Source organism: Lagenorhynchus albirostris, chromosome 3, assembly GCF_949774975.1.
Source record: "Lagenorhynchus albirostris chromosome 3, mLagAlb1.1, whole genome shotgun sequence".
Taxonomy (NCBI): domain Eukaryota; kingdom Metazoa; phylum Chordata; class Mammalia; order Artiodactyla; family Delphinidae; genus Lagenorhynchus; species Lagenorhynchus albirostris.
This window is the reverse complement of record NC_083097.1, coordinates 115,092,633-115,114,132: the sequence shown is the minus strand read 5'-3', so window position 1 is coordinate 115,114,132 and position 21,500 is coordinate 115,092,633. Positions and strand designations below refer to the sequence as shown.

Genomic DNA, 21,500 nt, shown 5'->3' with positions numbered 1-21,500 from the left:
AATAAAGAATGGAAACCTTTTGGTCTGAATACTGCTTCCTGCTTGATTCTCAGCCCCAGGACCTGGCTGACCTCTGCTACAGAGAGGGAAGCATTTCCCTTTCCTTACCAGGCATATAAAGTGGGAGGCATGGACCATTTTCTTTCCCCACTCAGTTCAAGCAAATGTTAGGGAAACACCAGTTCCTCTCTAGGGATGTCAATTCTAAGTACCACAGGCATTCAATAATATGACACAGTTCCTGCCCTCAAGAAACTGACAAGGTAGAAAATGATTCCTTTTGTTCCCATCCCTACAAGCACTCTGGCCCACTAGTATATTCAGCAAAAGGAAGAAGAACTAGCCTTAGCTCCAAAGCAGTAGGTCTGGTGGTAGGGGGTGGCTGAGTTCATAGAACAATGAACTCCTGCCTGCCTCCTGGGGTGATATCATTCCGTGTTCACTATGTGTCAGGCACTAAGCTAAACCCTTTACTCAGCGTATACTTGTTTAATCCTCACAATGGTTATATGAAGTGAATGCTGCTATTAATTTTACAGATGAAGAAACTGAAGCACAGAAAAATTAAGTGACATGCCCGAGATTACCCAGCATGTGTTGGAAATGGCATCTGAAACCAGGTAGTCTGTAAAGCTTGTTCTCTTAACTGTTTTTCACTAAACTGCTAACACCCTGGATTAGCTAAGGATAGCAACAGGAATGAAAGCTCAATGGTGAGAGAGGGCTTGATAGAAGGCAGAAAACCAAGATTACAAATGAAAGTGGAGTTAGGTACAGAGTCTTTGGACCTTTGAGCCCCAATCAGTGGTTTGTAAGGCCTCCCAGGGCAGTTTGTGTCTCAATCATTTCTGCACCTGGCACAAAGCTGAACCCATAATCAATCTCAAAAGACATTATTGAATTGAATGATGGCTGAGTAACATCTTTGTAGAAAGTATTGGCTCATTTGTCATTACCCACAAGGTTCCCAATGACAATGCTGCTTATCTAGCAGGTGTTGGCAAGTCACAGAGGACATGGTTGGTGGGGAGACAGTGTGCTGGAGGATCTGTCAATATTAGTCTTGGAGTCATATGTATTTGCAGAGGCTTCCACAACCCTCCACTAGTCTTGGTTACCAATCCTCATTAAAGGCCCAGTGATGTCAAGCTCTCCACCGCAGTGCCCAGACAGGAATATGCTCCAAGTATCTCATTTACTCTCAAAAAGAGGCTGGCCTTTTACAGGTGGAATTGGATATTGCTTTCAGCCCATTGGCTTGACCTTGTTCCTGCCTTCCTGGTCCATTTCGTGGGGAGAGCACTGAGTGGACCCACTGAGTAGGCACCCTGAGCAAATGCCTTTTCCAAAGTTACCCTCCTACCCCAAACTTGATTTGCCTTGGTTGCTGAAGGAGTAAGCAGAAGTGACACCCCTTGAACACCCCACATCTTTGTTGATTCATAGTACCCTTTCCTAGCATCCCAACCACCTGAAATTGTTACCTTTTGCCTTGTAAATCCCATTTTGAAACTATTGCCAGAGTGAAGTGGAAAGTGGGGGCTGTCAGCTCCCCAGCCACAGGTTTTCTAATCTTACTGGAGGGAAGGACTTGGGAAAGGTACACAGAGGTAGAGTGGAACTGGGGGGAAACACGCCCTGTACAAAAGCTGAGTAGCCAGATGTTCACTTTCACAGCTCTCCTGTAAGACTGGCAGGGCAGATATAGATTAAAATGAAGCACAAACTCCATTTAAAGTGCATTACAGCTCAGGAATCAGCTCCCCCTGGGCAGGAGAAGGGAGAAAAGGGCACAAGAGGCCACATCAGTCTCCTTCCTTATCTAGGACCACATGTCTCTCTCCTAGCTTTGTGAAGGGTGATTTACACCCTGGCTGGAATGACTGTCTTTCTGGGCTGATTACATCGGCAAATGCCCCCCAGAGGCCACAGCAGGATGGCCATATTCAGAAGCAGCAGCCAATAAATCTCAGAGGTCTATATTGCATTTCTCAGTACCCTCCCTCCTGGCCCTCTGCCAGGTGGGCTGTGGAAGTAGGAGAGGGCTTGGCTGGAAGGTTAGGGGAGGAAACCCTCCAATTCCTTTCATTACCGTCTTCTCTAAGTACTGTTTAGTTCTCATTCTTCCAAGTCATTCTGCCTCTGTCTTTATTCTGGGAGCAGGTGGGAATCAGCTCAATAAATTAGTCTAATAAATACCCTATCTTTATATGTAGAAGTCCTGGGTTCTCCTAAGTATTTAATCTTGGTAGAGTAGCTTGGTCTCTTAACCATCATCTGAAAATGACGAGGCTCCTAAATGGTCTCTCTAGCCACCTTTCTCAGTGATCTTTTGTCCAGGGAGATCTCCACAATTTAGTCTGAGGGAAGTTTGATCCTTCCATCCTCCCTCATGACACTGAAGGGGCTGAATTTTGGAGGAGTCTAGTCTAGCAAAGGTCCTGGGATCTGGCCTCAGGTTTGTTCCCAGCAAAGCCATTTCACCTGTCTGGGATCCATCTTTGCAGAATCTTGGGGTTAATAACAACAACCGAATCTCACCCTTGAAGATATTTACGAGGCGAAATGAAATCACAGATGTGCAAATTCTAAAAGAAAAAATATACTTGAAATGTAAGTGCCCTTGTGCGTTTGTTCAAGTTTTGTTATGTCATTTGGGTTGGTTGTTCCTTGGTGGTAGAGGGGGTTCCGGAAAGTGAGACAGGATGCTTTTTTTCTTAATAAATATCTGGACCCCAGAGATGGCGAGTTTCCATTGACAGTTTCCACACTGTCTTGGGTAGAAGTCCTCCTCTAAACGAAGTTGGCGGCCGACAGCATGTGGGCCGGCTGGGGTGGAGCACTCTTCAGAGCCAAAGACCGGCCGCTCCGGGGCGCGTGCCCTCGCTCGCCCTCACCCCAGCCCTGCCGGTCCAGGAGGAGAGTCGGCGTGGTGCGTCCGTCCACTTTGGAGTTGGAGGGCGGCGCCCGGGACCCTGGTGGGAGCGTGTTGGCGCCGCGCGCGCGAGGCGGGGCGGGAGGCGGTGGTGGGAGGCGCCGGCGGAGGAACCCGGCTCGCAGAGCTCCAGCGCGAGGGGAGAGGGCGCTCCGCGCCTGGTGCAGGCAGAGCGCCCTGGGACGCCGACAGTCGGCTAGCGCACCCCGCCAATGGCGCGCCCCCCGAGCCCACGACCAATGCTGCCTGCACTCCTGCTGCTGCTGCCGCTGCTGCTCCGAGCGGGTGAGTGTCGTCTGTGCGTCCGCGGAGTCCACTCCGGCTGGGGCGGGAGGGGGGGGGGGCTGGGGTGGTGGTGAGTGGTGGTGGTGACCGTGTAGGTGGGGTCCCGGCACCAGTGCCCAGAGAGGTCTCAGGCCCCACACTGCTGCCTGGTGCGGGGCGTCCGTCTGTCCGAGCCTGGGGAACTGGAGGAGGAAGCCCAGGGTGTCAGGAAGGGGCTGGGTTCCACACCTAGTCCAGTGACTTAACTTGTAGATTGAGTGCCAGCCATGACCAGGGCACCCAAGCATCTCTTCGCTCCTCGTTCCCCCTCTTCCCCCGTTTGAAGTGCGTCTGTACAGTCACAGAACAGCCAGCAGCTAGGCCACTACCACTACAGCATCTCTAGGGGGCGGGGAGAGTCAGAAGCAGGACTGCCTTTTGCTCCACATGGGCTTCACCTCTTCCACCCCATGTAAGGACTGCGGAAGCGGATACTAGGTACAGGTGAAGCTGGAGAAGTTTTTGTTAGGGCTGACTTGTCATTGGGAACTCCCTGGCCGTCCAGTGGTTAGCACTCTGCACTTTCATGGAAAAAACAAACAAACACAACTGACGTCACAAATTAAGGTTGAAAACTGCTTCCCAATACTTGCCAACATCATTATTTGGTTGTGTGATTGAGAGTATTGCTCACCATCAACAAACCCTCTCTTCAGGATATACTTTATTATTATTTAAATTGGAGGGGAAAACTCACTAGTGGGCAAGATGGCCTTTCCGTGCAAGCTGCCCAGCAACAGTGCCTTGCCCTGTTATAAATCCACAATAGGTGTTTTGTGGAATACATAGTTAAAGGCCGGGTTTTAGAACTATGCCATCCCCCCAAGGAGCATGCACATGGCCTTTGGGAGTGGGATGGGTACATGGAATCTCATTGTGGGGCTCCTGTCCAGAGCCTGCCTGGAGGGAATCGTGAGTCAGAGACCACGTATCTACACATGACCTCAGTCCACAAAGTAGGACTGCAGAAGTGCAATCTTGGCTGAGAGACAGATATGGAAGGAAGGAAGGAAAGTACTGGTCTGTCCAGACTGACTTCATTAGTAAATCAGAGCAGCAAGACTTTACTGATCTGATTGGACTGCCCAGGATATTTCACTAACCCTAACAGTATGGCTGTATGTCAGGATCAGGGGTAAACTTTAAATACCTTCCTTGTGACCAATTTAGTGGAACAAGTTACCACCTGTTAATGATGAAACTTAACGTGACCCCCACCTTCTTTTGTTGAGCTGCAGTGCCCTTAAACCTACTACTACTCACACTTGGTGAACTGTCAGCTTAGAAATGAGAGAGGTTTACTTTTTTTTTTTTTTTTTTTTTAGAGGTTTACTTTTGAAAATTGTTACGACTCAATATTTAGTCCAGTTAAAGCAATGAGACTTGGACCTGCTACGTTTCTTTCAGCAAGCACTTTCTGGGTACCTACCAGAAGTAACATCTTAAACATTCAGCATTTCTCAAACTGTTTAAATCCATGTCCCCTTTTGATAAAGATAAAAATCTCATGTCTTCCTTAAATAAATTTTGAAATTTCAGAATATTTTTAATGATACAAATGAACTTACAGAAAAGAAACAGACTCATAGACTTAGAGAACGACCTTATGGTTAGCAGGTAGGAAGGGTTGGAGGGAGGAATAGTTAGGGAGTTTGGGATTGACATGTGCACACTGCTATATTTAAAATGGATAGCCAACAAGGACCTACTGTATAGCACAGGGAACTCTGCTCAATATTATTTAACAGCCTAAATAGGAAAAGAATTTGAAAAGGAATAGATACATGTATATGTATAACTGAATCACTTTGCTGTACACCTGAAACTAACACATTGTTAATCAACTATACTCCAATATAAAATAAAAAGTTTAATAAAAAACTAGTTGCATTAAAAAAAAGTTTTTTTGTTCATCTTCCACATATGAAATTGTCAAATATGCTTTTTTATGTGATTTTTTTACATCTTTATTGGAGTATAATTGCTTTACAATGGTGTGTTAGTTTCTGCTTTATAACATAGTGAATCAGTTATACATATACATATGTCCCCATATCTCTTCCCTCTTGCGTCTCCCTCCCTCCCACCCTCCCTATCCCACCCCTCTAGGTAGGCACAAAGCACCAAGCTGATCTCCCTGTGCTATGCGGCTGCTTCCCGCTAGCTATCTGTTTTACGTTTGGTAGTGTATATATGTCCATGCCACTCTCTCACTTTGTCCCAGCTTACCCTTCCCTCTCCCCATATCCTCAAGTCCGTTCTCTAGTAGGTCTGTAAATATGCTTTTCTGAACCACACATTCCCTTTGGAAATTCTGATACACCCCCCAAATGGGCCCATCCTCTCTCTTCCCCATCCCGTGCATTGAGAAACTCTGGTTTAATCCAACCCCCTTTTTTTTTTTTTTTTTTTTTTTTTTTTTTTTGCGGTACGTGGGCCTCTCACTGTTGCGGCCTCTCCCATTGCGGAGCACAGGCTCCGGACGCGCAGGCTCAGCGGCCATGGCTCACGGGCCCAGCCGCTCCGCGGCACGTGGGATCCTCCCGGACCGGGGCACGAACCCGTGTCCCCTGCATGGGCAGGCGGACTCTCAACCACTGCGCCACCAGGGAAGCCCAAACCCCCTTTTTAAAAATCAAAATTAATACCAAAAATCCATTATGAACAAAATACCAAAATTTTAAATTAAAAGAGTAATAATGCCATGCTGAGGCGTATTGGAACCTGAAGCAAAAGGAGAAATCAGTACTACTGATCCTGTCTTTTTTTACACATTGGATATGGCACCAATTCTCAAACTTTAGGTTACATCATTATCTCCAGTAAACTTACTAAAATTCAGATTCCCAGGCTTTATCACCAGAGGTTCTGATTTGGTAGTTAGTGCTAGGGCTCAGAAATCTGCATTTTAATAAGTAATCTAATTGATTATTATGTGATTGGAAGATAAGGTTGGACTACCTAAACTCAGAGGCCCCTCCTAATTTTGGGACTCTTTGATTATAAGTAGAGAGAAGGGGCCCAGAGAAGTTATCAGGGTGGCTCATAAAATGTCTCTGTTATGTGGTCATTTTTAAAATATTAGTAGGCACTTACAAAGAACAAGCCCTGTTCTAGGAACTGGCAACAGAGTAGTGATAAGATAAACATGGAAGTCTAGCTGGGGAGATAATAAAAAATGAAGTAAAAAAATATCAAGTGGTTGGGTTTCCCTGGTGGTGCAGTGGTTGAGAGTCCGCCTGCTGATGCAGGGGACGCGAGTTCGTGCCCCGGTCCGGGAGGATCCTGCGTGCCGCGGAGCGGCTGGGCCCGTGAGCCATGGCCGCTGGGCCTGCGCATAGGGAGCCTGTACTCCACAACGGGAGAGGCCACAGCTGTGAGGGGCCCGCGTACCGCAAAAAAAAAAAAAAAAAAATCAAGTGGTGATAAGTGCTATGCAGAGAATTGGAACAACAGTGTGTTAGAGTAGCTGGGGGGCTATTTTACATTGGTTGGTTGGGGATGGCCTTTGTGAGATGACACGCCATGTGAAGATCAGGTGGAAGAGCATTCAAAACAGAAAGAAGGCCAGTGCAGATGGAGGGAAGTGGGAGAGGAAGAGAGAGCAGGAGGTAAGATTAGAGAGGTGGGCAGGGACCAGGTCTTTACAAGGTTTTGTAAACCAAGGCACATAAACTAGACCTTAACCTAAGTTCAATGGAAGCTGTTGGAGGGATTTAAGTAGAGAAATGAGATCATCTGATTTACAGTTTTTAAGAGATGATCCCATATAATGCTAGTCAGTATTAGAATTATGTTATATTCACACAATGGATTGTTATACAGCAGTGAAAATAAGCTATTTACGACTATACTTATCAGTGTGGGTGAATTTCAGAAACGTAATATTGAGCAAAAGAAGCCAAAACACCAAAAGCACATGTTGTATGATTGAAAAACGGGCAAAACAAATTGCTAATGTTAGAAATCAGGATATTGTATTATATTTGCTTCGTTGGGAAGATGGTGACTGGCAGATGGCTTCTGGGGTGCTGGTAATGTTCTGGTTCTTTACCTGGGGATCTGGTTACACAGGTGTATATAATTTGAAATTAAACTATATATTTTTGATTTATGTATTTTTCTATATGTTATACTTTAATTAATTTATTACCAAACATGATATACAAATGGCTAACAAACACATGAAAATATGCTCAATATCATTAGTTATTAGAGAAATGCAAGTGAAAACCACAGTGAGATACTACCTCACACCCACAAGGATGGCTATAAAAACAGAGCAAAAAACAGAAAACACGAGTTGGCAAGTATGTAGAGAAATTGGAACCACCCTCATGCATTGCTAATAGGAATGTAAAATGGGACAGCCACTGTGGAAAACAATTTGGTGGTTCATCAAAAAGTTAAACATAGAATTAACATATGACCCAGCAATTCCACTCCTGCGTATACACCCAAGAGAAATGAATACAGGTATTCAAGCAAATACTTGTACATGATTCTTCACTTAGCACTGTTCACAATAACCAAAAGGTGGAAACAACCCAAATGTACATCAACTAACATTTAGGTAAACAAAATATGGTATATCCATACAATGAAATATTATTCATAAGAAAGAATGAAATATTGATATATGCCACAATGTGGATAAACCTTGAAAACAGCATGTTAGGTGAAAGAAGCTAGATACAAAAGAGTATATATTTTATGGCTCTATTTACATGAAATACTAGAATAGGTAAATGTGTAGAGACAGAAAGCAGACTAGTGGTTGCCAGAGACTAGGGGAAAGGGAGGATGGAGAGTGACTGTTTAATGGGTATGGGCTTCCTATTAGGGTGATGAAAATGAATTGGAATTAGAAGTGATGGTCGTATAGCATGGTGAATGTACTAAATGCCACTTAACTGTACCCTTTAAGATAATTAATTTTATGTTGCATGAATTTTTTTCTTTCTCTTTTTCTTTTTAAAATGAAGTTTGTATAAAAAGAAACGAAATTGAGTTTTTTGTTGTGAGGTGGATGGACCTAGAGTCTGTCATACAGAGTGAAGTAAGTCAGAAAGAGAAAAACAAATACCGTATGCTAACACATATATATGGAATCTAAGGAAAAAAAAAAAAGAAAGGTCATGAAGAACCTAGGGGTAAGACGGGAATAAAGACACAGACCTACTAGAGAATGGACTTGAGGATATGGGGAGGGGGAAGGGTAAGCTGTGACAAAGTGAGAGAGTAGCATGAACATATATACACTACCAAACGTAAAATAGATAGCTAGTGGGAAGCAGCCGCATGGCACAGGGAGATCAGCTCGGTGCTTTGTGACCACCTAGAGGGGTGGAATAGGGAGGGTGGGAGGGAGGGAGATGTAAGAGGGAAGAGATATGGGAACATATGTATATGTATAACTGATTCACTTTATTATAAAGCAAAAACTAACACACCATTGTAAAGCAATTATACTCCAATAAAGATGTTTAAAAAATAATAAAAAAAATAAAGTTTGTACCTTTTGACTACCTTCATCCAGTTCTCCCTCCCCACCCTCTGCCTCTGGTAACTGCAAATCTGATTTCTTTTCCTATGAGTTTGGTTTTGAAGTATAATTGACCTACAGTACTATGTTCCTGGTGTACAACATAGTGATTTGCTATTTCTATACATTTCAGAATGATCACCAGGCATGAATTTTACCCCAATAAAAATTTTTTCCAACCTAAAAAAATTCTTAAAAAAGATGAATGCAACAACAAAAAGAAAGGTAATTATGTGAAGTGAAGGATGTGTTAATTTTAACACATCTTATTGTTAACACGTCTAATCTTACTATGGTAACATTTTACAATATATACATAAATCATCATGTTGTATACCTAAAGCTTAAACAATGTTATATGTCAATTATATCTCCATAAAGCTGGAAAACAAAAAAAGATGGCTGAATGGTATGGTAGAATGAATTTGGAAGGTGGAATCACTGAGACCAATAAGGACTCTCAACTAGTTCAGACAAGAGTTGATGGTGGCTTGAGCTAAGGAAGTGGTGGTAGCTGTGGAAAGAAGTGGACAGATTCCAGATATGTAGTGGAGTTGACAGGACTTACTGGATTGAACATAGAATGTGAAGGAAAGAGAAGAATTCAGAATGACTCCTAGATGTTCTGCCTTGAAAAACTGGGGGGTGATGGTGTGCTATTACCACTTGATAGGACCCTAAGTCCTAGGGTGCAGGGCCTTTCTCCAGAGCTGAACTATAACCAACCTTGATATTCCTGAGTGAGTGACAGAATCTGTAAAAGCCCCCCACCCCAACCCCAACCAGTTCCCACTGTAAGGTATTTTTAAGTGACTTTTTTTTTTTGCCGTACTGCGCAGCTTGTAGGATTTTCATTCCCTGACCACGGATCAAACCTGGGCCCCGGCAGTGAAAGTGCCGAGTCCTAACCACTGGACCGCCAGAGAATTCCCCTTAAGTGACTTTTTTTTTTTTTTTTTTTGCGGTATGCGGGCCTCTCACTGTTGTGGCCTCTCCCATCGCGGAGCACAGGCTCCGGACGCGCAGGCTCAGCGGCCATGGCTCACGAGCCCAGCCGCTCCACAGCATGCAGGATCTTCCCGGACCGGGGCATGACCCCGTGTCCCCTGAATCGGCAGGCGGACTCCCAACCATTGTGCCACCAGGGAAGCCCCCCTTAAGTGACTTTTAATGGAAGACTCAGAGTTGTTGCTAACTGTCATTTAGCACTCCCATGCACATTCTCAGCTCTCTGGTTATGATGCTATCCCTGTCCATGGCATAGCTCTGCTCAGGGCCCTCTTCCCAGTGCCTGGCTGGGCCATCAGGCTCAGCTTCAAATAATGTCCCCCTCCCCCTCCCAGGAGGCTGAGCAGCTTGTCTTCATCAAACCCCCCTCTCTTCTTGAGCCTGATCTCTTCTGTCCATATTGTGACAGCTGCAGACTCTCTACTCCTACTGGACTTCTTTCTCCCCGCTAAAGGCTTTTGTGCCGCCCCAAGACTTTCCTGCTAAAGATTTCATCCAGAATCCCCCCACCCTACCTTATGACTAGGTTCTCCCAGACAGCTACTCTGACCTTATATGATCTCTCTCCCTCCATAGGGGACCACCTCCCCACAGAAGGCCGGCTCATGAACAGCTGTATCCAGGCCAGGAGGAAGTGCCAGGCCGATCCCACTTGCAATGCTACCTACCACTACTTGAATTCCTGTGCCTCTAGTATAAGCACCTCATCACCTGCAGAGGAGCCTTCAGTCCCTGAGGACTGCATAGAGGCAGCACAGCAACTCAGGAATAGTTCTCTGATGAGCTGCACATGCCATCGGCGCATGAAGAACCAAGCTACCTGCCTGGACATCTACTGGACCGTTCACCCTGCCCGTAGCCTTGGTGAGGCCCCCATCCTAGAGCGGGCTAAGCTAGGGAAGATGGCTCTTGGGAGTTGTTTTTTAATCCTGCTGGATATGGGCCGCATGGTAGATTCTGACAGGGATGATAATGAAGCTCTGCATTTGACGTCAGTAAGAAATGCAAGGAGGAATTGGCAGTATGCTTTTTGGCCCCACAGTACTGCCCTCCCTTCTCACTACTTTCCCCTTTTTTTTTAATCTGGAAACATGTAGCTGCCTCTTGGAAGGTCTCTGAACCAGGCTAAGGCCCAACATGGGGAGCTCCTGGAACAGACAGATATGGAGAGGAAATGGAGGGAAATGGTCCTAACTCATAAACAGGCTGCAAATACAACATAATCCATAGGTTCAGAGAGACTGGGAGGCAGTGTCCTGGTCCAGCCTTTAACAGAGAGGATATTCATTAACCAGACAAGAGATGATAAAAGACGGAAGGCACTGGAAGAGCCAAAGAGAGGAGCTTCCTCTGACTCTGGAGATCCCCTTCCGTATCAGTCAGCTTTTACTAGACTGTGCTGCAGTAACACAACAGGGTCTTGTAAAACAAAGGTTAAGTTCTTGCTCATGTTCTGTCTTGGCTGTGTCATGTGTCCTCTTCATTCTGGGATCCAGTACAGCCTCTACCTGAGATGTTCCCTTCTCATGGCAGAGGGAAATGAACAATGGCAGAACCATTTGATGCCTTTAAAAGCTTCTGCTCAGATGTTACATAAAATACTTCTGCTCACATTCCATTGACAAAGCAAATCACGTGGTCATACCTGACATCAGTGGGAAGGGGAAGTATACTCCTCCCACAGGGGACACTGAAAATCACATGGCAATAACTGAGTATGTATAGTCTTACAGGGAGGACAAAAATAATTGTAAACAATAATGCAATCTACCATCGTCCACCAGTTGGTCAAAACATTCATTTCCCTCCCTTTCACAAGCAAAATATACCTACTCACTTTCTAAGGAAGGTGCCTAAGAATTCTATCTAAGCAGGACATCAGGCTCCAAGTCTAGGATCTTGTGATAATTTCTATATCAGGTCTGGATGTGGTTTCTCTTAATCTAGAAACCTATGCGCTAACAAGTCATCTGCTGGGCTTCCCTGGTGGCGCAGTGGTTAAGAATCCACCTGCCAATGCAGGGGACAGGGGTTTGAGCCCTGGTCTGGGAAGATCCCACATGCCACAGAGCAGCTAAGCCCATGCGCCACAACTACTGAACCTGCACTCTAGAGCCCGCGCGCCACACTACTGAAGCCCGTGCGCCTAGAGCCCATGCTCTGCAACGAGAAGCCACGACAATGAGAAGCTCGTGCACCGCAATAATTAGTAGCCCCCGCTCGCTGCAACTAGAGAAAGCCCGCACACAGCAATGAAGACCCAACACAGCCAAAAATACAGATAAATAAAGTTTTAAAAAAGTCATCCTCTTCCCATCTATACTCAATATATAGTAATGGAATGGGGACAGGAGAAGCACAACAAACTCTCAGGTAGAAAGAGGAGTAATGGGAAGCACACAGCAGACATTGATTCATAGCAGTTCTGAAGTCCTGCCACACAATTGTTGCAAGGGCTGTCTTCCCTGGGAGTAGGGATTGCTCTTTAATAAGGCCCTGCTTTTGCTCATTGGGGAGCAAAAGCCCAGGAGTTTCCCAGTCCCCTGGGAGGTCCTTCGTTTCCCATTATTTTCTTGGGCTACATCTGGAAAGGGCATTGGAGACTATGACCTCCTTAGGGATTGAGTAGCATTCTCCACTTGCTTCCTACCTGAGGAATGTTGGAGCATCTTAAGTCTCAAATAGTTAGAGTCTCTTTTAATCCAGGCTGGTGGCTCTTAGCAGTACAACTCTCTCAAAACATAATTGCGTTTTATGTCTGATTTCTGTCACCTCATGTGCCAGTAGCCTTTCCTATAATCCCTTTCAAGACATACATCTCTTTTGAGACCTAATTAGAGGTACCTTGCCCTTATCAAGCTTCTGTGGGAGAGCCACTATCTTAGTCTTTTTTCCCTGAGAACATTTGTCCAACAGGCAGGATTTATCGGATACTGTCTTAATCAGTGAGAGATCTCCACAAAGGGCATGATAGCCACAAACTTGAATTGGTCTCTGGCCCAAGGCTGAGTTGTAATTGACCTTATTACTCAATGCATTTTTCAATTTTACCTTTTACTATTTGAATATGAGGAGTAGCATTTCTTAATTTTGCAGGTCCTAGAATTTCTGTATTCTTTCTTTTCTGTTTCCTCTCTGTGTGTAAACTGGTCAGTTCTCTGAGCGTATATCTTTCTCGTAGTACCATGCCAAGTGTGGCTATCAGCAATCAAGACATATTAGTAATCTTCAGCTTCTCAGCTTCTTCCCCTTAAAGCACAAGCTCACTCAGTACATCATCTTCCTTCCAAGTTATTGCAGGCAACAATTTTACCAAATGCTTTGCCACTGCATAATGAGGGCTGCCATCTTCCCAGCCCCCAGTAACAGCTTATTCACCACCCACTACCTAGTCCCAAAGCCAATACCATTTATTTTAGATCCTTTTTTGTTACTTCAGCACTCCATTTCTAGATACCAATCACATTTTTTAACATCTTTATTGGAGTATAATTGCTTTACAATGTTATGTTAGTTTCTGCTGTATAACAAAGTGAATCATCTATATGTATACATATATCCCCATATCCCTTCCCTGTTGCATCTCCCTCCTACCCTCCCTGTCCCAACCCTCTAGGTGGTCACAAAGCACCGAGCTGATCTCCCTGTGCTATGCAGCTGCTTCCCACTAGCTATCTGTTTTACATTTGGTAATGTATATATGTCAATGCTACTCTCTCACTGCATCACAGATTACCCTCCTCCTCCCCGTGTCCTCTCTCTCTATGTCTGCGTCTTTATTCCTGTCCTGCTCCTAGGTGCATCAGAACCATTTTATTTTTTTAGATTCCATTACATGACCAATTACATTTTTAATAAGAATTTGCTAAATTATGCAGCCAACCCCAAATCTCTGGCTTTCACCAACAAAAATATATCTTTTCATGTTACACATTTGCTGTGGGCTTCCATGAGTTGGCTTTGGAGGACAATTTTGTTATTTATTTATCTATTTTTGACTGCATTGGGTCTTCGTTGCAGTGCGCGGCCTTCTCATTGCGCTGGCTTCTCTTGTTGCGGAGCACGGGCTCTAGGCATGCGGGCTTCGGTGGTTGTGGCTCGCGGGCTCTAGAGCGCAGGCTCAGTAGTTGTGGCGCACGGGCTTAGTTGCTCCACGGCACGTGGGACCTTCCCGGACCAGGGATCGAACCCGTGTCCCCTGCATTGGCAGGAGGATTCTTAACCACTGCGCCACCAGGGAAGTCCCATGAGTTGGCTTTGTCTTTGCTCCACTTGCCTTCTTCATTTGAGGATCCAGGATGGTAGATGGAAAAGAGCCAAGCAGGACCACATGATAGTTCTTGAAACTTAGAGGTGATTATGCCTCTTTAGCTCACAGTCCACAGGCCAAAGCAAGTCACATGGCCAAGCCTTACAGTAGCGTGGGAAAGTACAGTCCTCTCATAGGTGGCCTAAAAGTCACAAGGCAACAGGTGAGGTTGTATAATCCTCCGACAGTAAGCAATTGGAAACAAATTCTCTTTGTTCCCTGATTTCCACTCCTCATCCTAATCACTTCTCTTTTAGAACTTCCACTGAGACTTCTCCCTGAATGCTCTTGTCTCCACCTCTTTTCCCTTGGGAGCTCCCAGGTCTTCCTAAGCATCCAAACCATCCTTTCCTGTTGGCTTGATATCATCTATATCCCTTCCCGCCTAAAGACATATTCACAAAGCCTATTGGGTGACATCCCTGCAAGCTCATCTCTGTCTTCAACATTTATTGAGCACCTACCATGTGTATGAGCTATGCAGTGATCTTGTTTTTTTAACTGAAGTACAGGTTGGTTAACAATGTTGTGTATGCAGTGATTTTATAAGACCTAGTGATTTTATAAGGTCTTAAGGAGCCCACAGCCCCATGGGGTGTTTGAAAGAGATGTGTTTCCTTTCAGATAATTTCTCACCCTTCTCTGCTTTTCTCAGTCAGGTTCAGTTCCAGATCTAGTCTCATTTGCATCACCTCAGCATGCAATGCATCTCCATAGCCAAGTGGTCAGGCCTGGAACAGAGTCCACTACTGCCCCTTCTCCAATAGCAAGAGAAAACAAGACAGAGTCCCCTTGCCTGCTTATGTGCCCACAGGTGATACTTGTAGTAGTTAGGAGCAGAGACTCTGAAATCAGGTAATCCAGGTTTCAAATCCCGGCTCCATTTACTAGCTTATGTGAACTTGAGCAAGTGAATTAACCTCTCTTAACCTCAGTTTCCTTTTACCTACCCAAAGACTTCTATGAAGACTAAGTGAAATTGTATGTATATATATATATATTTTTTTCCACTTGCACCATAGTGCCCAGTAAACAGTGTGCTCAACAAACAGTAGCTTTATTATTCTTATCATTAAACCCAGCTTATTTGTCAAGCCTAGCCTATACCTTTATGGCCCTGTTCTTTTTCTCTCCTCTGCCCAGCATGCAGCTATTTAGGTAGAGACTGTGCTTCTTCTTTTTCTCCAGCAGCTTCAACCCCTCCTGCTCCCACCCCCAGCCCCATCCTCAGGATTCTGGTGCTCCCCACCTTGTCTCTAGGTGACTATGAGCTGGATGTCTCTCCCTATGAAGATACAGTGACCAGAAAACCCTGGAAAATGAATTTCAGCAAACTGAACATGCTCAAACCAGGTGTGGAAGGCAAGCTGGGGCTGGGGTGTGGGAGGGCCTGGACCCTGAGGGAAGGGTGGCTAGTGGGGAACACAAGCTGGGAGAATGAAGGGAGAGAGTTGTGGCCTGCCAGGTAACTAAAGAAGCACTCTCAGGGTGAGAGTCTGAGCTATGCCGCATGATCTAGTCTCACGAGTTAACACAGAGCAATAGTTATTAGGGAGATATTCCAAGAGAGCCCATTAGAGCTCCCTGGTTCCAAAAGGTGGATCTCTACAAAGGCTTTGGTGGGAGTGGCAGCAGTCCCAGAAAAAAAAAGTGCTGAGATGGAGTATTTACCCTAATTCGAGGCAGCCAGGAAAGTAGCTTTTTGTCCCTGAAGACTAGGAAATTGCTTGTTTTCAACCATTCTAATGGGATGGGCGAGGTGTTGGGCAGGGAAAATGGTGAGAGAGAGCGTGACTCCTCAGGGGTGACTCAGGGTGGGGAGCCATCTGTCTGGCAAGGACTAATATGATGCATGTTTTTCAGGAAGGTGAGGCTGTTGTATTAATTGGAAAGGAACACACACATGCACTCTCTTTTTGAGAAAGATGTGAGCTTTGTTGTACAGTCAGTACTGTGTATTAGAATTTTGAGAGAAAAGCATAGAGATTTATGTATTACAAACTCTAGGTTACAGGGAATCTGGGAATAACCTATTCCAGTTATTCCATTGTTCTGACTGCTGGAATATTCTGTTAATAGAACTATCACCATAATTTCCCAAGATTCAGAGTATGGGGGGTTTTATGCATGCATCAGTCAATGAAAGATGGGCAGAATAGACAGATGCAGAACCAAAATCCTAAATAGAATTTGGTTGCATCTGCTGTGGACAATCCAGAAAGTACTTTCCTGTGCCAGGAGGATTGCAGGATCCTAGTTCCCCTACCAGGGATGAAACCCCTCAGAAGTGAAAATGGGGAGCCCTAACCACTGGACTGCCAGGGAATTCCCCAGAAAGTACTTTAGAATGTTGTAGGGCCTCTTGGTTACAATTTCCACCATGGGATCTCACTCATTGCATAGGATTGAGGAAAGGGTTTGGTTAGATGTATATGGCTTTTTTTTTTTTTTTTTTAAACCTAGGCAAGCTGAGGAGCAGGATGGGAGAGGCTCACGAATACCTGATACGGTTTGTGGGTAGAGGGAAAGGCCTTATTCGGTGCAGTCCTCCCTGACAGGAGTGCCTTCACACTACCGTCCTTGTGAAATCAGAGGGTTGCCGGGATTCCTGGGGAGGCTGGGCTGCACGTCTGCAGAGAGGACTGCTGACTTGGTGCCCCTCTCCCCCCAGACTCGGACCTCTGCCTCAAGTTCGCCATGCTGTGCACTCTTAATGACAAGTGTGACCGGCTGCGCAAGGCGTACGGGGAGGCGTGCTCCGGGTCCCGCTGCCAGCGCCACACTTGCCAAAGGCAGCTGCGCTCCTTTTTCGAGAAGGCGTCGGAGCCCCACGCTCAGGGCCTGCTGCTGTGCCCGTGCGCGCCCACCGACCAGGGTTGCGGGCAGCGCCGGCGCAACACCATCGCCCCCAGCTGCTCACTGCCATCGGAGGCCCCCAACTGCCTGGAGCTGTGGCACATATGCCTGTCCGACCCGCTGTGCAGGTGCCGGGTGCTGGGTGCGGGCAGACGGGGTGGACACCACTCCTTCGGCGCCTCCTTCCTGGGCAGGGCTGGGTCTGAACCACCCTCCTCCCCTCCCCCACGCCTCCGCAAGGCACCATGAACCGACTTTACCATGTAGCTACCCTGGATACTTTCTGAAACTCTTTTATAAAAAAATAAAATAAAATAAAATAATATAGAGAGAGTGTAAAAACTTTAGGAAATATAAAACTGTGTTAAAATATCACTCAAAACCTGTCACCTGGAGGTAATCTACCATAATTTGGGGAGCATTTCCTTCCAGTCTTTTTTCTCTCCAGGTAAACAAAATCAGACACCAACCTTGTTTTGCAACCTGGTTCTACCACTTACTTCTCTGTATAACCTTGGGCAAGTTACTTTACCTCTCTGAGTCCCACTTCCTCTTCTGTAAGATATTACATGGAGCTCTCAAAAATCATAATACTAACACTTACTGAGTAAGTGTTAGTTACTTACTATGGGCTAAGTACTATTTTAAGTACTTAACATCTATTAATTTATCTAAGCTTCACAAGAACCCTATAAGATAGTTGCTATTATTACTATTTTTTTTATCATCCTCAGTTTACAAATGAAGAAACCACAGCAGAGAAAGTTTAAATAACTTGCTCAAATTCACCTAGGTAGTAAGTCAGCTTTGTTAATGAGGTTTGGATTTCCTTCATAGGTAGTCTGGCCTAGAGCCTGTGCTCCTAGAGGCTCTGTTATGCTGCCTGTTATTATGCTGGGAGCTATGGGTTGGCCAAAAAGTTCGTTTGGGTTTTTAATGGAAAAACCCGAACGAACTTTTTGGCCAACCCAATATTACTATTACTGTTACATAACAAGTGCTGGGCTAGATGACTAAGATACTGTCCCTTCCTTCAAGGAGTTTGCAACTGCGTGGGGATGACAGATAAGTAAACCACCAATCTAACACAAAGCAAAATATAAGGAAAAGTGCACAAATATACACACAAAAATATACTCATCGTTCCATCCCCTGAAGATAACCAGCTTTACCTATTGTAGGATGAGTGTTAAAAATAATAATATCTAACATTTACTGAACACTCACTGTATACCAGGCACTGTGTTAAATGCTATACATGTATTCTCTTACTTCATCCTCACAAAAATCCTCAAGGTAGTGTTATTTTCATCTCTATTTACTGTCAAGGAAATTGAAACTGAAGAAACTGCCTGAGATCTCATAATTAGGGATTGTGGAGCCCAAATTTAGAGTGATATGCTGTGGAGGCTGGGGTGATGGTGCATTTAATTGTGACAGGAGCAGGCTTCACTGAGGAGGACGCCATGGGCCAGGCTCTGAAAAAGGCAGAGGCAGATTTGGCATGAAGATGGGCATCTCAACTAAAGGGGCAGCAAGGTGACACTGTGGCAAGGTGAAGGCTGCAGGCCACACCATCAACAGGGACTCTTAAAATTTCCCTTCTTCAGATCGCGCCTGGCGGATTTTCAGACCCACTGCCATCCCATGGACATCCTAGGGACCTGTGCAACAGAGCAGTCCAAATGTCTGCGAGCATACATGGGGCTGATTGGTGAGGCTGGGGGGCATGTTTAGGAAGCCTACAGGTTGGCCAGCCTGGGGGGGGGGTGAAAATGCTCTGGAGACTGAACCCCCATGGAGTGGTCCTGAGACAGGTGGGAGAGGATGGGAGCTGAAGGTAGGGTTGGCTTAGGCACTGACAATCCTCTTTTCACCCCATAGGGACTGCCATGACTCCCAACTTTGTCAGCAACGTCAATGCCAGTGTTGCCTTAAGCTGCACCTGCCGAGGCAGTGGCAATCTGCAGGAGGAGTGTGAGCAGCTGGAAGAGTCCTTCTCCCGAAACCCCTGCCTCAGTGAGTGCTCTCCACCTGCTCCCAGCCCCCGTGGCTGGCTCAGCTTGACCCAGGGAGAGGGAAAGGGTCCGCTCTGTGGTCCACTGGTTCCATCCATCTCCTGCAGACGGAGCAGCCCCCTCCTCAGCATAGGCTTACATCTCCCCAACCTGAGCCTTTCTGCCTTCTCCCATTCTATTAGTGACCCACCCCCATCCCCGGCCATGCTGCCTCTTCACTTGCCTGGGCCCTAGGGACACTCTTCAGCTCAAGGAATAGCAAGCAGAATGAGATAATATCCCATTCCCAGCTGCCACTCACCCACCCTTGCATATCCCAGGGTCCCTGAGACATTCCCTTTCCTTCTTTGGGAGCCTGAGAGATCTCCAACATCTGCCTGCTTTCAGTCTTCCTTCTCTCCTCTCCTCAGTGGAGGCCATTGCAGCTAAGATGCGTTTTCACAGCCAACTCTTCTCCCAGGACTGGACAGCCTCTACCTTTTCCATGATGGAACGCCAGGTAGGGCCTCCTCTGTTACACCTCTCCTACCTTTACTGGACCGCTGGGGGAAACCCAGACAAGGCAGGCAAGAGATTGGATGGGGGCGGTGAACTCCTTGTGGTCATGAATATTTTAGACCTCTAGCAGACACCTCAGGGGAGGAGGACAGGCCTTGACTGAGGCTAAGGTGGTGAAAAGGGTGGAGCTGACTCCATTTTATTTTTTCCACAGAACAAAAACCCTGCTCTGAGGCCACAGCCCTGGGTGCCCTCTCTTTTCTCCTGTACACTTACCTTGATTCTGCTCCTGAGCCTCTGGTAGCTGGACTTCCCTGGGGGCCCTCTTCTCCTTTACCACACCCAGCTGACCTGCAGCCTGCAAGGGTTGAGGAAAGGACAGCATCAGGAAGGAGGTTTGGTATACAACATGGCAACCCTGACGTTACCCCACACCTCCAGTTGACTCCAGATTAGGCCACAGTAGAAGCTGACTAGCCTAGTTCTCATTCCCTTCACTTCTTTTTTTGTTTTGTGGTGGTGGTGTTGTTGTTGTTTTTGGCCGTGCCTCTTGGCTTTTGGGATCTTAGTTCCCCGACCAGGGATTGAACTGGTCCCTTGGCAGTGAAAGCTCGGAGTCCTAACCACTGGACCGCCAGGGTCATTCCCTTCACTTCTGACTCAGGCTGCCCCTCCTTAGGACTTTAGCCATATCTTCTGGTGATGTCCAGCTCTACCAGGCTCTCTCCCTACCCCTTTCTTCTGCCCACCAGCATCACCCAGGCTCTAACAAATCAGTCACGCTCTCTTGCATTCTCCAGTTAGGCAGGGCTGGGTGTTCTGAAGCAACCTAGAAAGACATTCCTCATGGTGAGGAAAGCTGGAGCAAGACTCTTGGCCCCTTGTCTCCTCCTCTGAATGGGGAATGGGAACCTACTGCCTTCCCAGGGATCCTACAGAACATTTGAGCATCACGAGCTAGAGCATATGGGCCTTGCTTTCTTCCTGCTACTGTCCCAAAGTCCCCTTAGCCTCTTGGATCATGATTAAACATTTTAACTTAAAACTTTTCTCTTTTCCCGTTGTCTCATACTGTGAATTTATATAGAACTAGGGGTGTTACAGACACAAGAGCACAGGCCAGGTGATCTAGGAGACACAGCAACCCTGCCACCAGATGCTATGTGACCCCCCAGGCAAGTCTCTCAGCCTCTCTGTGTACTTGACATGGAGTTGGAAGAAAAATAACTTATGTGAGGCTGTGGACTGGGTACCTGTTCCAGCTCCAGCCATTTTGGGCATGCTGCGTGGGATCTGCCACAGCAGCTGAAGGGGGAGGGTCCATAGTCAACCACAGCGTTTGAGCACCTGCTTGTGTTATCGGTCTGTTCCATACCATAATGGGGGCCGGACGAAAGGAGAGACTGGTTCTTGAACTCATGTGCAATCCAGTTGGGATAAGGAAACAGCTACCCATGCAAAGTATTGGGAAAATATATTTATAGAGCTGTGGAAATTTGTCTGTTAATTCATTCACTCACTCTTTCCAAAAGCATCTGATGAGTGCTGGCTCTCCAAGACACTGTGCTGGGTGTGGGAGATTCCAAGGTAATGCTATTTGCAGATCCTATTTTCAAGCCTTTTACATATCAGAGCAGGGGAACTGACAAGGCAGTCAATAAGAACAGTGCAGTGTGATGAGTACTGTACAATAATTGTAATAATAACCCTCATTTACTGAGCCCCTACTGTGTGCCAAGTACTACTGTGCCCCTACTGTGTGCAAATACATTCATAATTCATTTAATTCTTCACTAGCTATGTGACCTTGGCCTTAACCTCTTTGGGGCTCACTATCTACATCTGTAACATGAAAAGGTGAAACACCTACCTCACAAGGAATGAGATAATCCATGTGAAAGCATTGTGCCTGATAAATAGAACTCAAAAAAATTAGCAGTTACAGCATATGGTTTTTGTAGAGAATTTGGACAGTACAGATAGTTATAAAGAAGAAAATTAAAATCT

At 45.9% G+C, this 21,500-nt stretch overlaps 1 protein-coding gene across 1 annotated transcript; it reads left to right on the top strand.

The window, feature by feature from the left end:
* Window positions 1-2,804: 2,804 nt before the first annotated feature.
* GFRA3 (GDNF family receptor alpha 3) lies at window positions 2,805-20,508 on the top strand. The gene is made up of 8 exons (XM_060146277.1): window positions 2,805-3,220; window positions 10,389-10,676; window positions 15,382-15,474; window positions 16,793-17,105; window positions 18,588-18,691; window positions 18,862-18,996; window positions 19,406-19,494; window positions 19,708-20,508. Exons 1-8 carry the CDS (start codon window positions 3,148-3,150, stop codon window positions 19,795-19,797), a joined length of 1,185 nt encoding a protein of 394 aa, XP_060002260.1. The 5' UTR covers window positions 2,805-3,147; the 3' UTR covers window positions 19,798-20,508.
* Window positions 20,509-21,500: the final 992 nt, after the last annotated feature.

Bases quoted from the DNA above. Each gene is read 5' to 3' on its own strand.
- GFRA3 (XM_060146277.1), top strand. From the start codon at position 3,148: ATGGCGCGCCCCCCGAGCCCACGACCAATGCTGCCTGCACTCCTGCTG. The intron at 15,475-16,792 runs GTGTGGAAGGCA...CTCTCCCCCCAG, and splicing joins ACTGAACATGCTCAAACCAG to ACTCGGACCTCTGCCTCAAG. The intron at 17,106-18,587 runs GTGCCGGGTGCT...TCCCTTCTTCAG, and splicing joins CTGTCCGACCCGCTGTGCAG to ATCGCGCCTGGCGGATTTTC.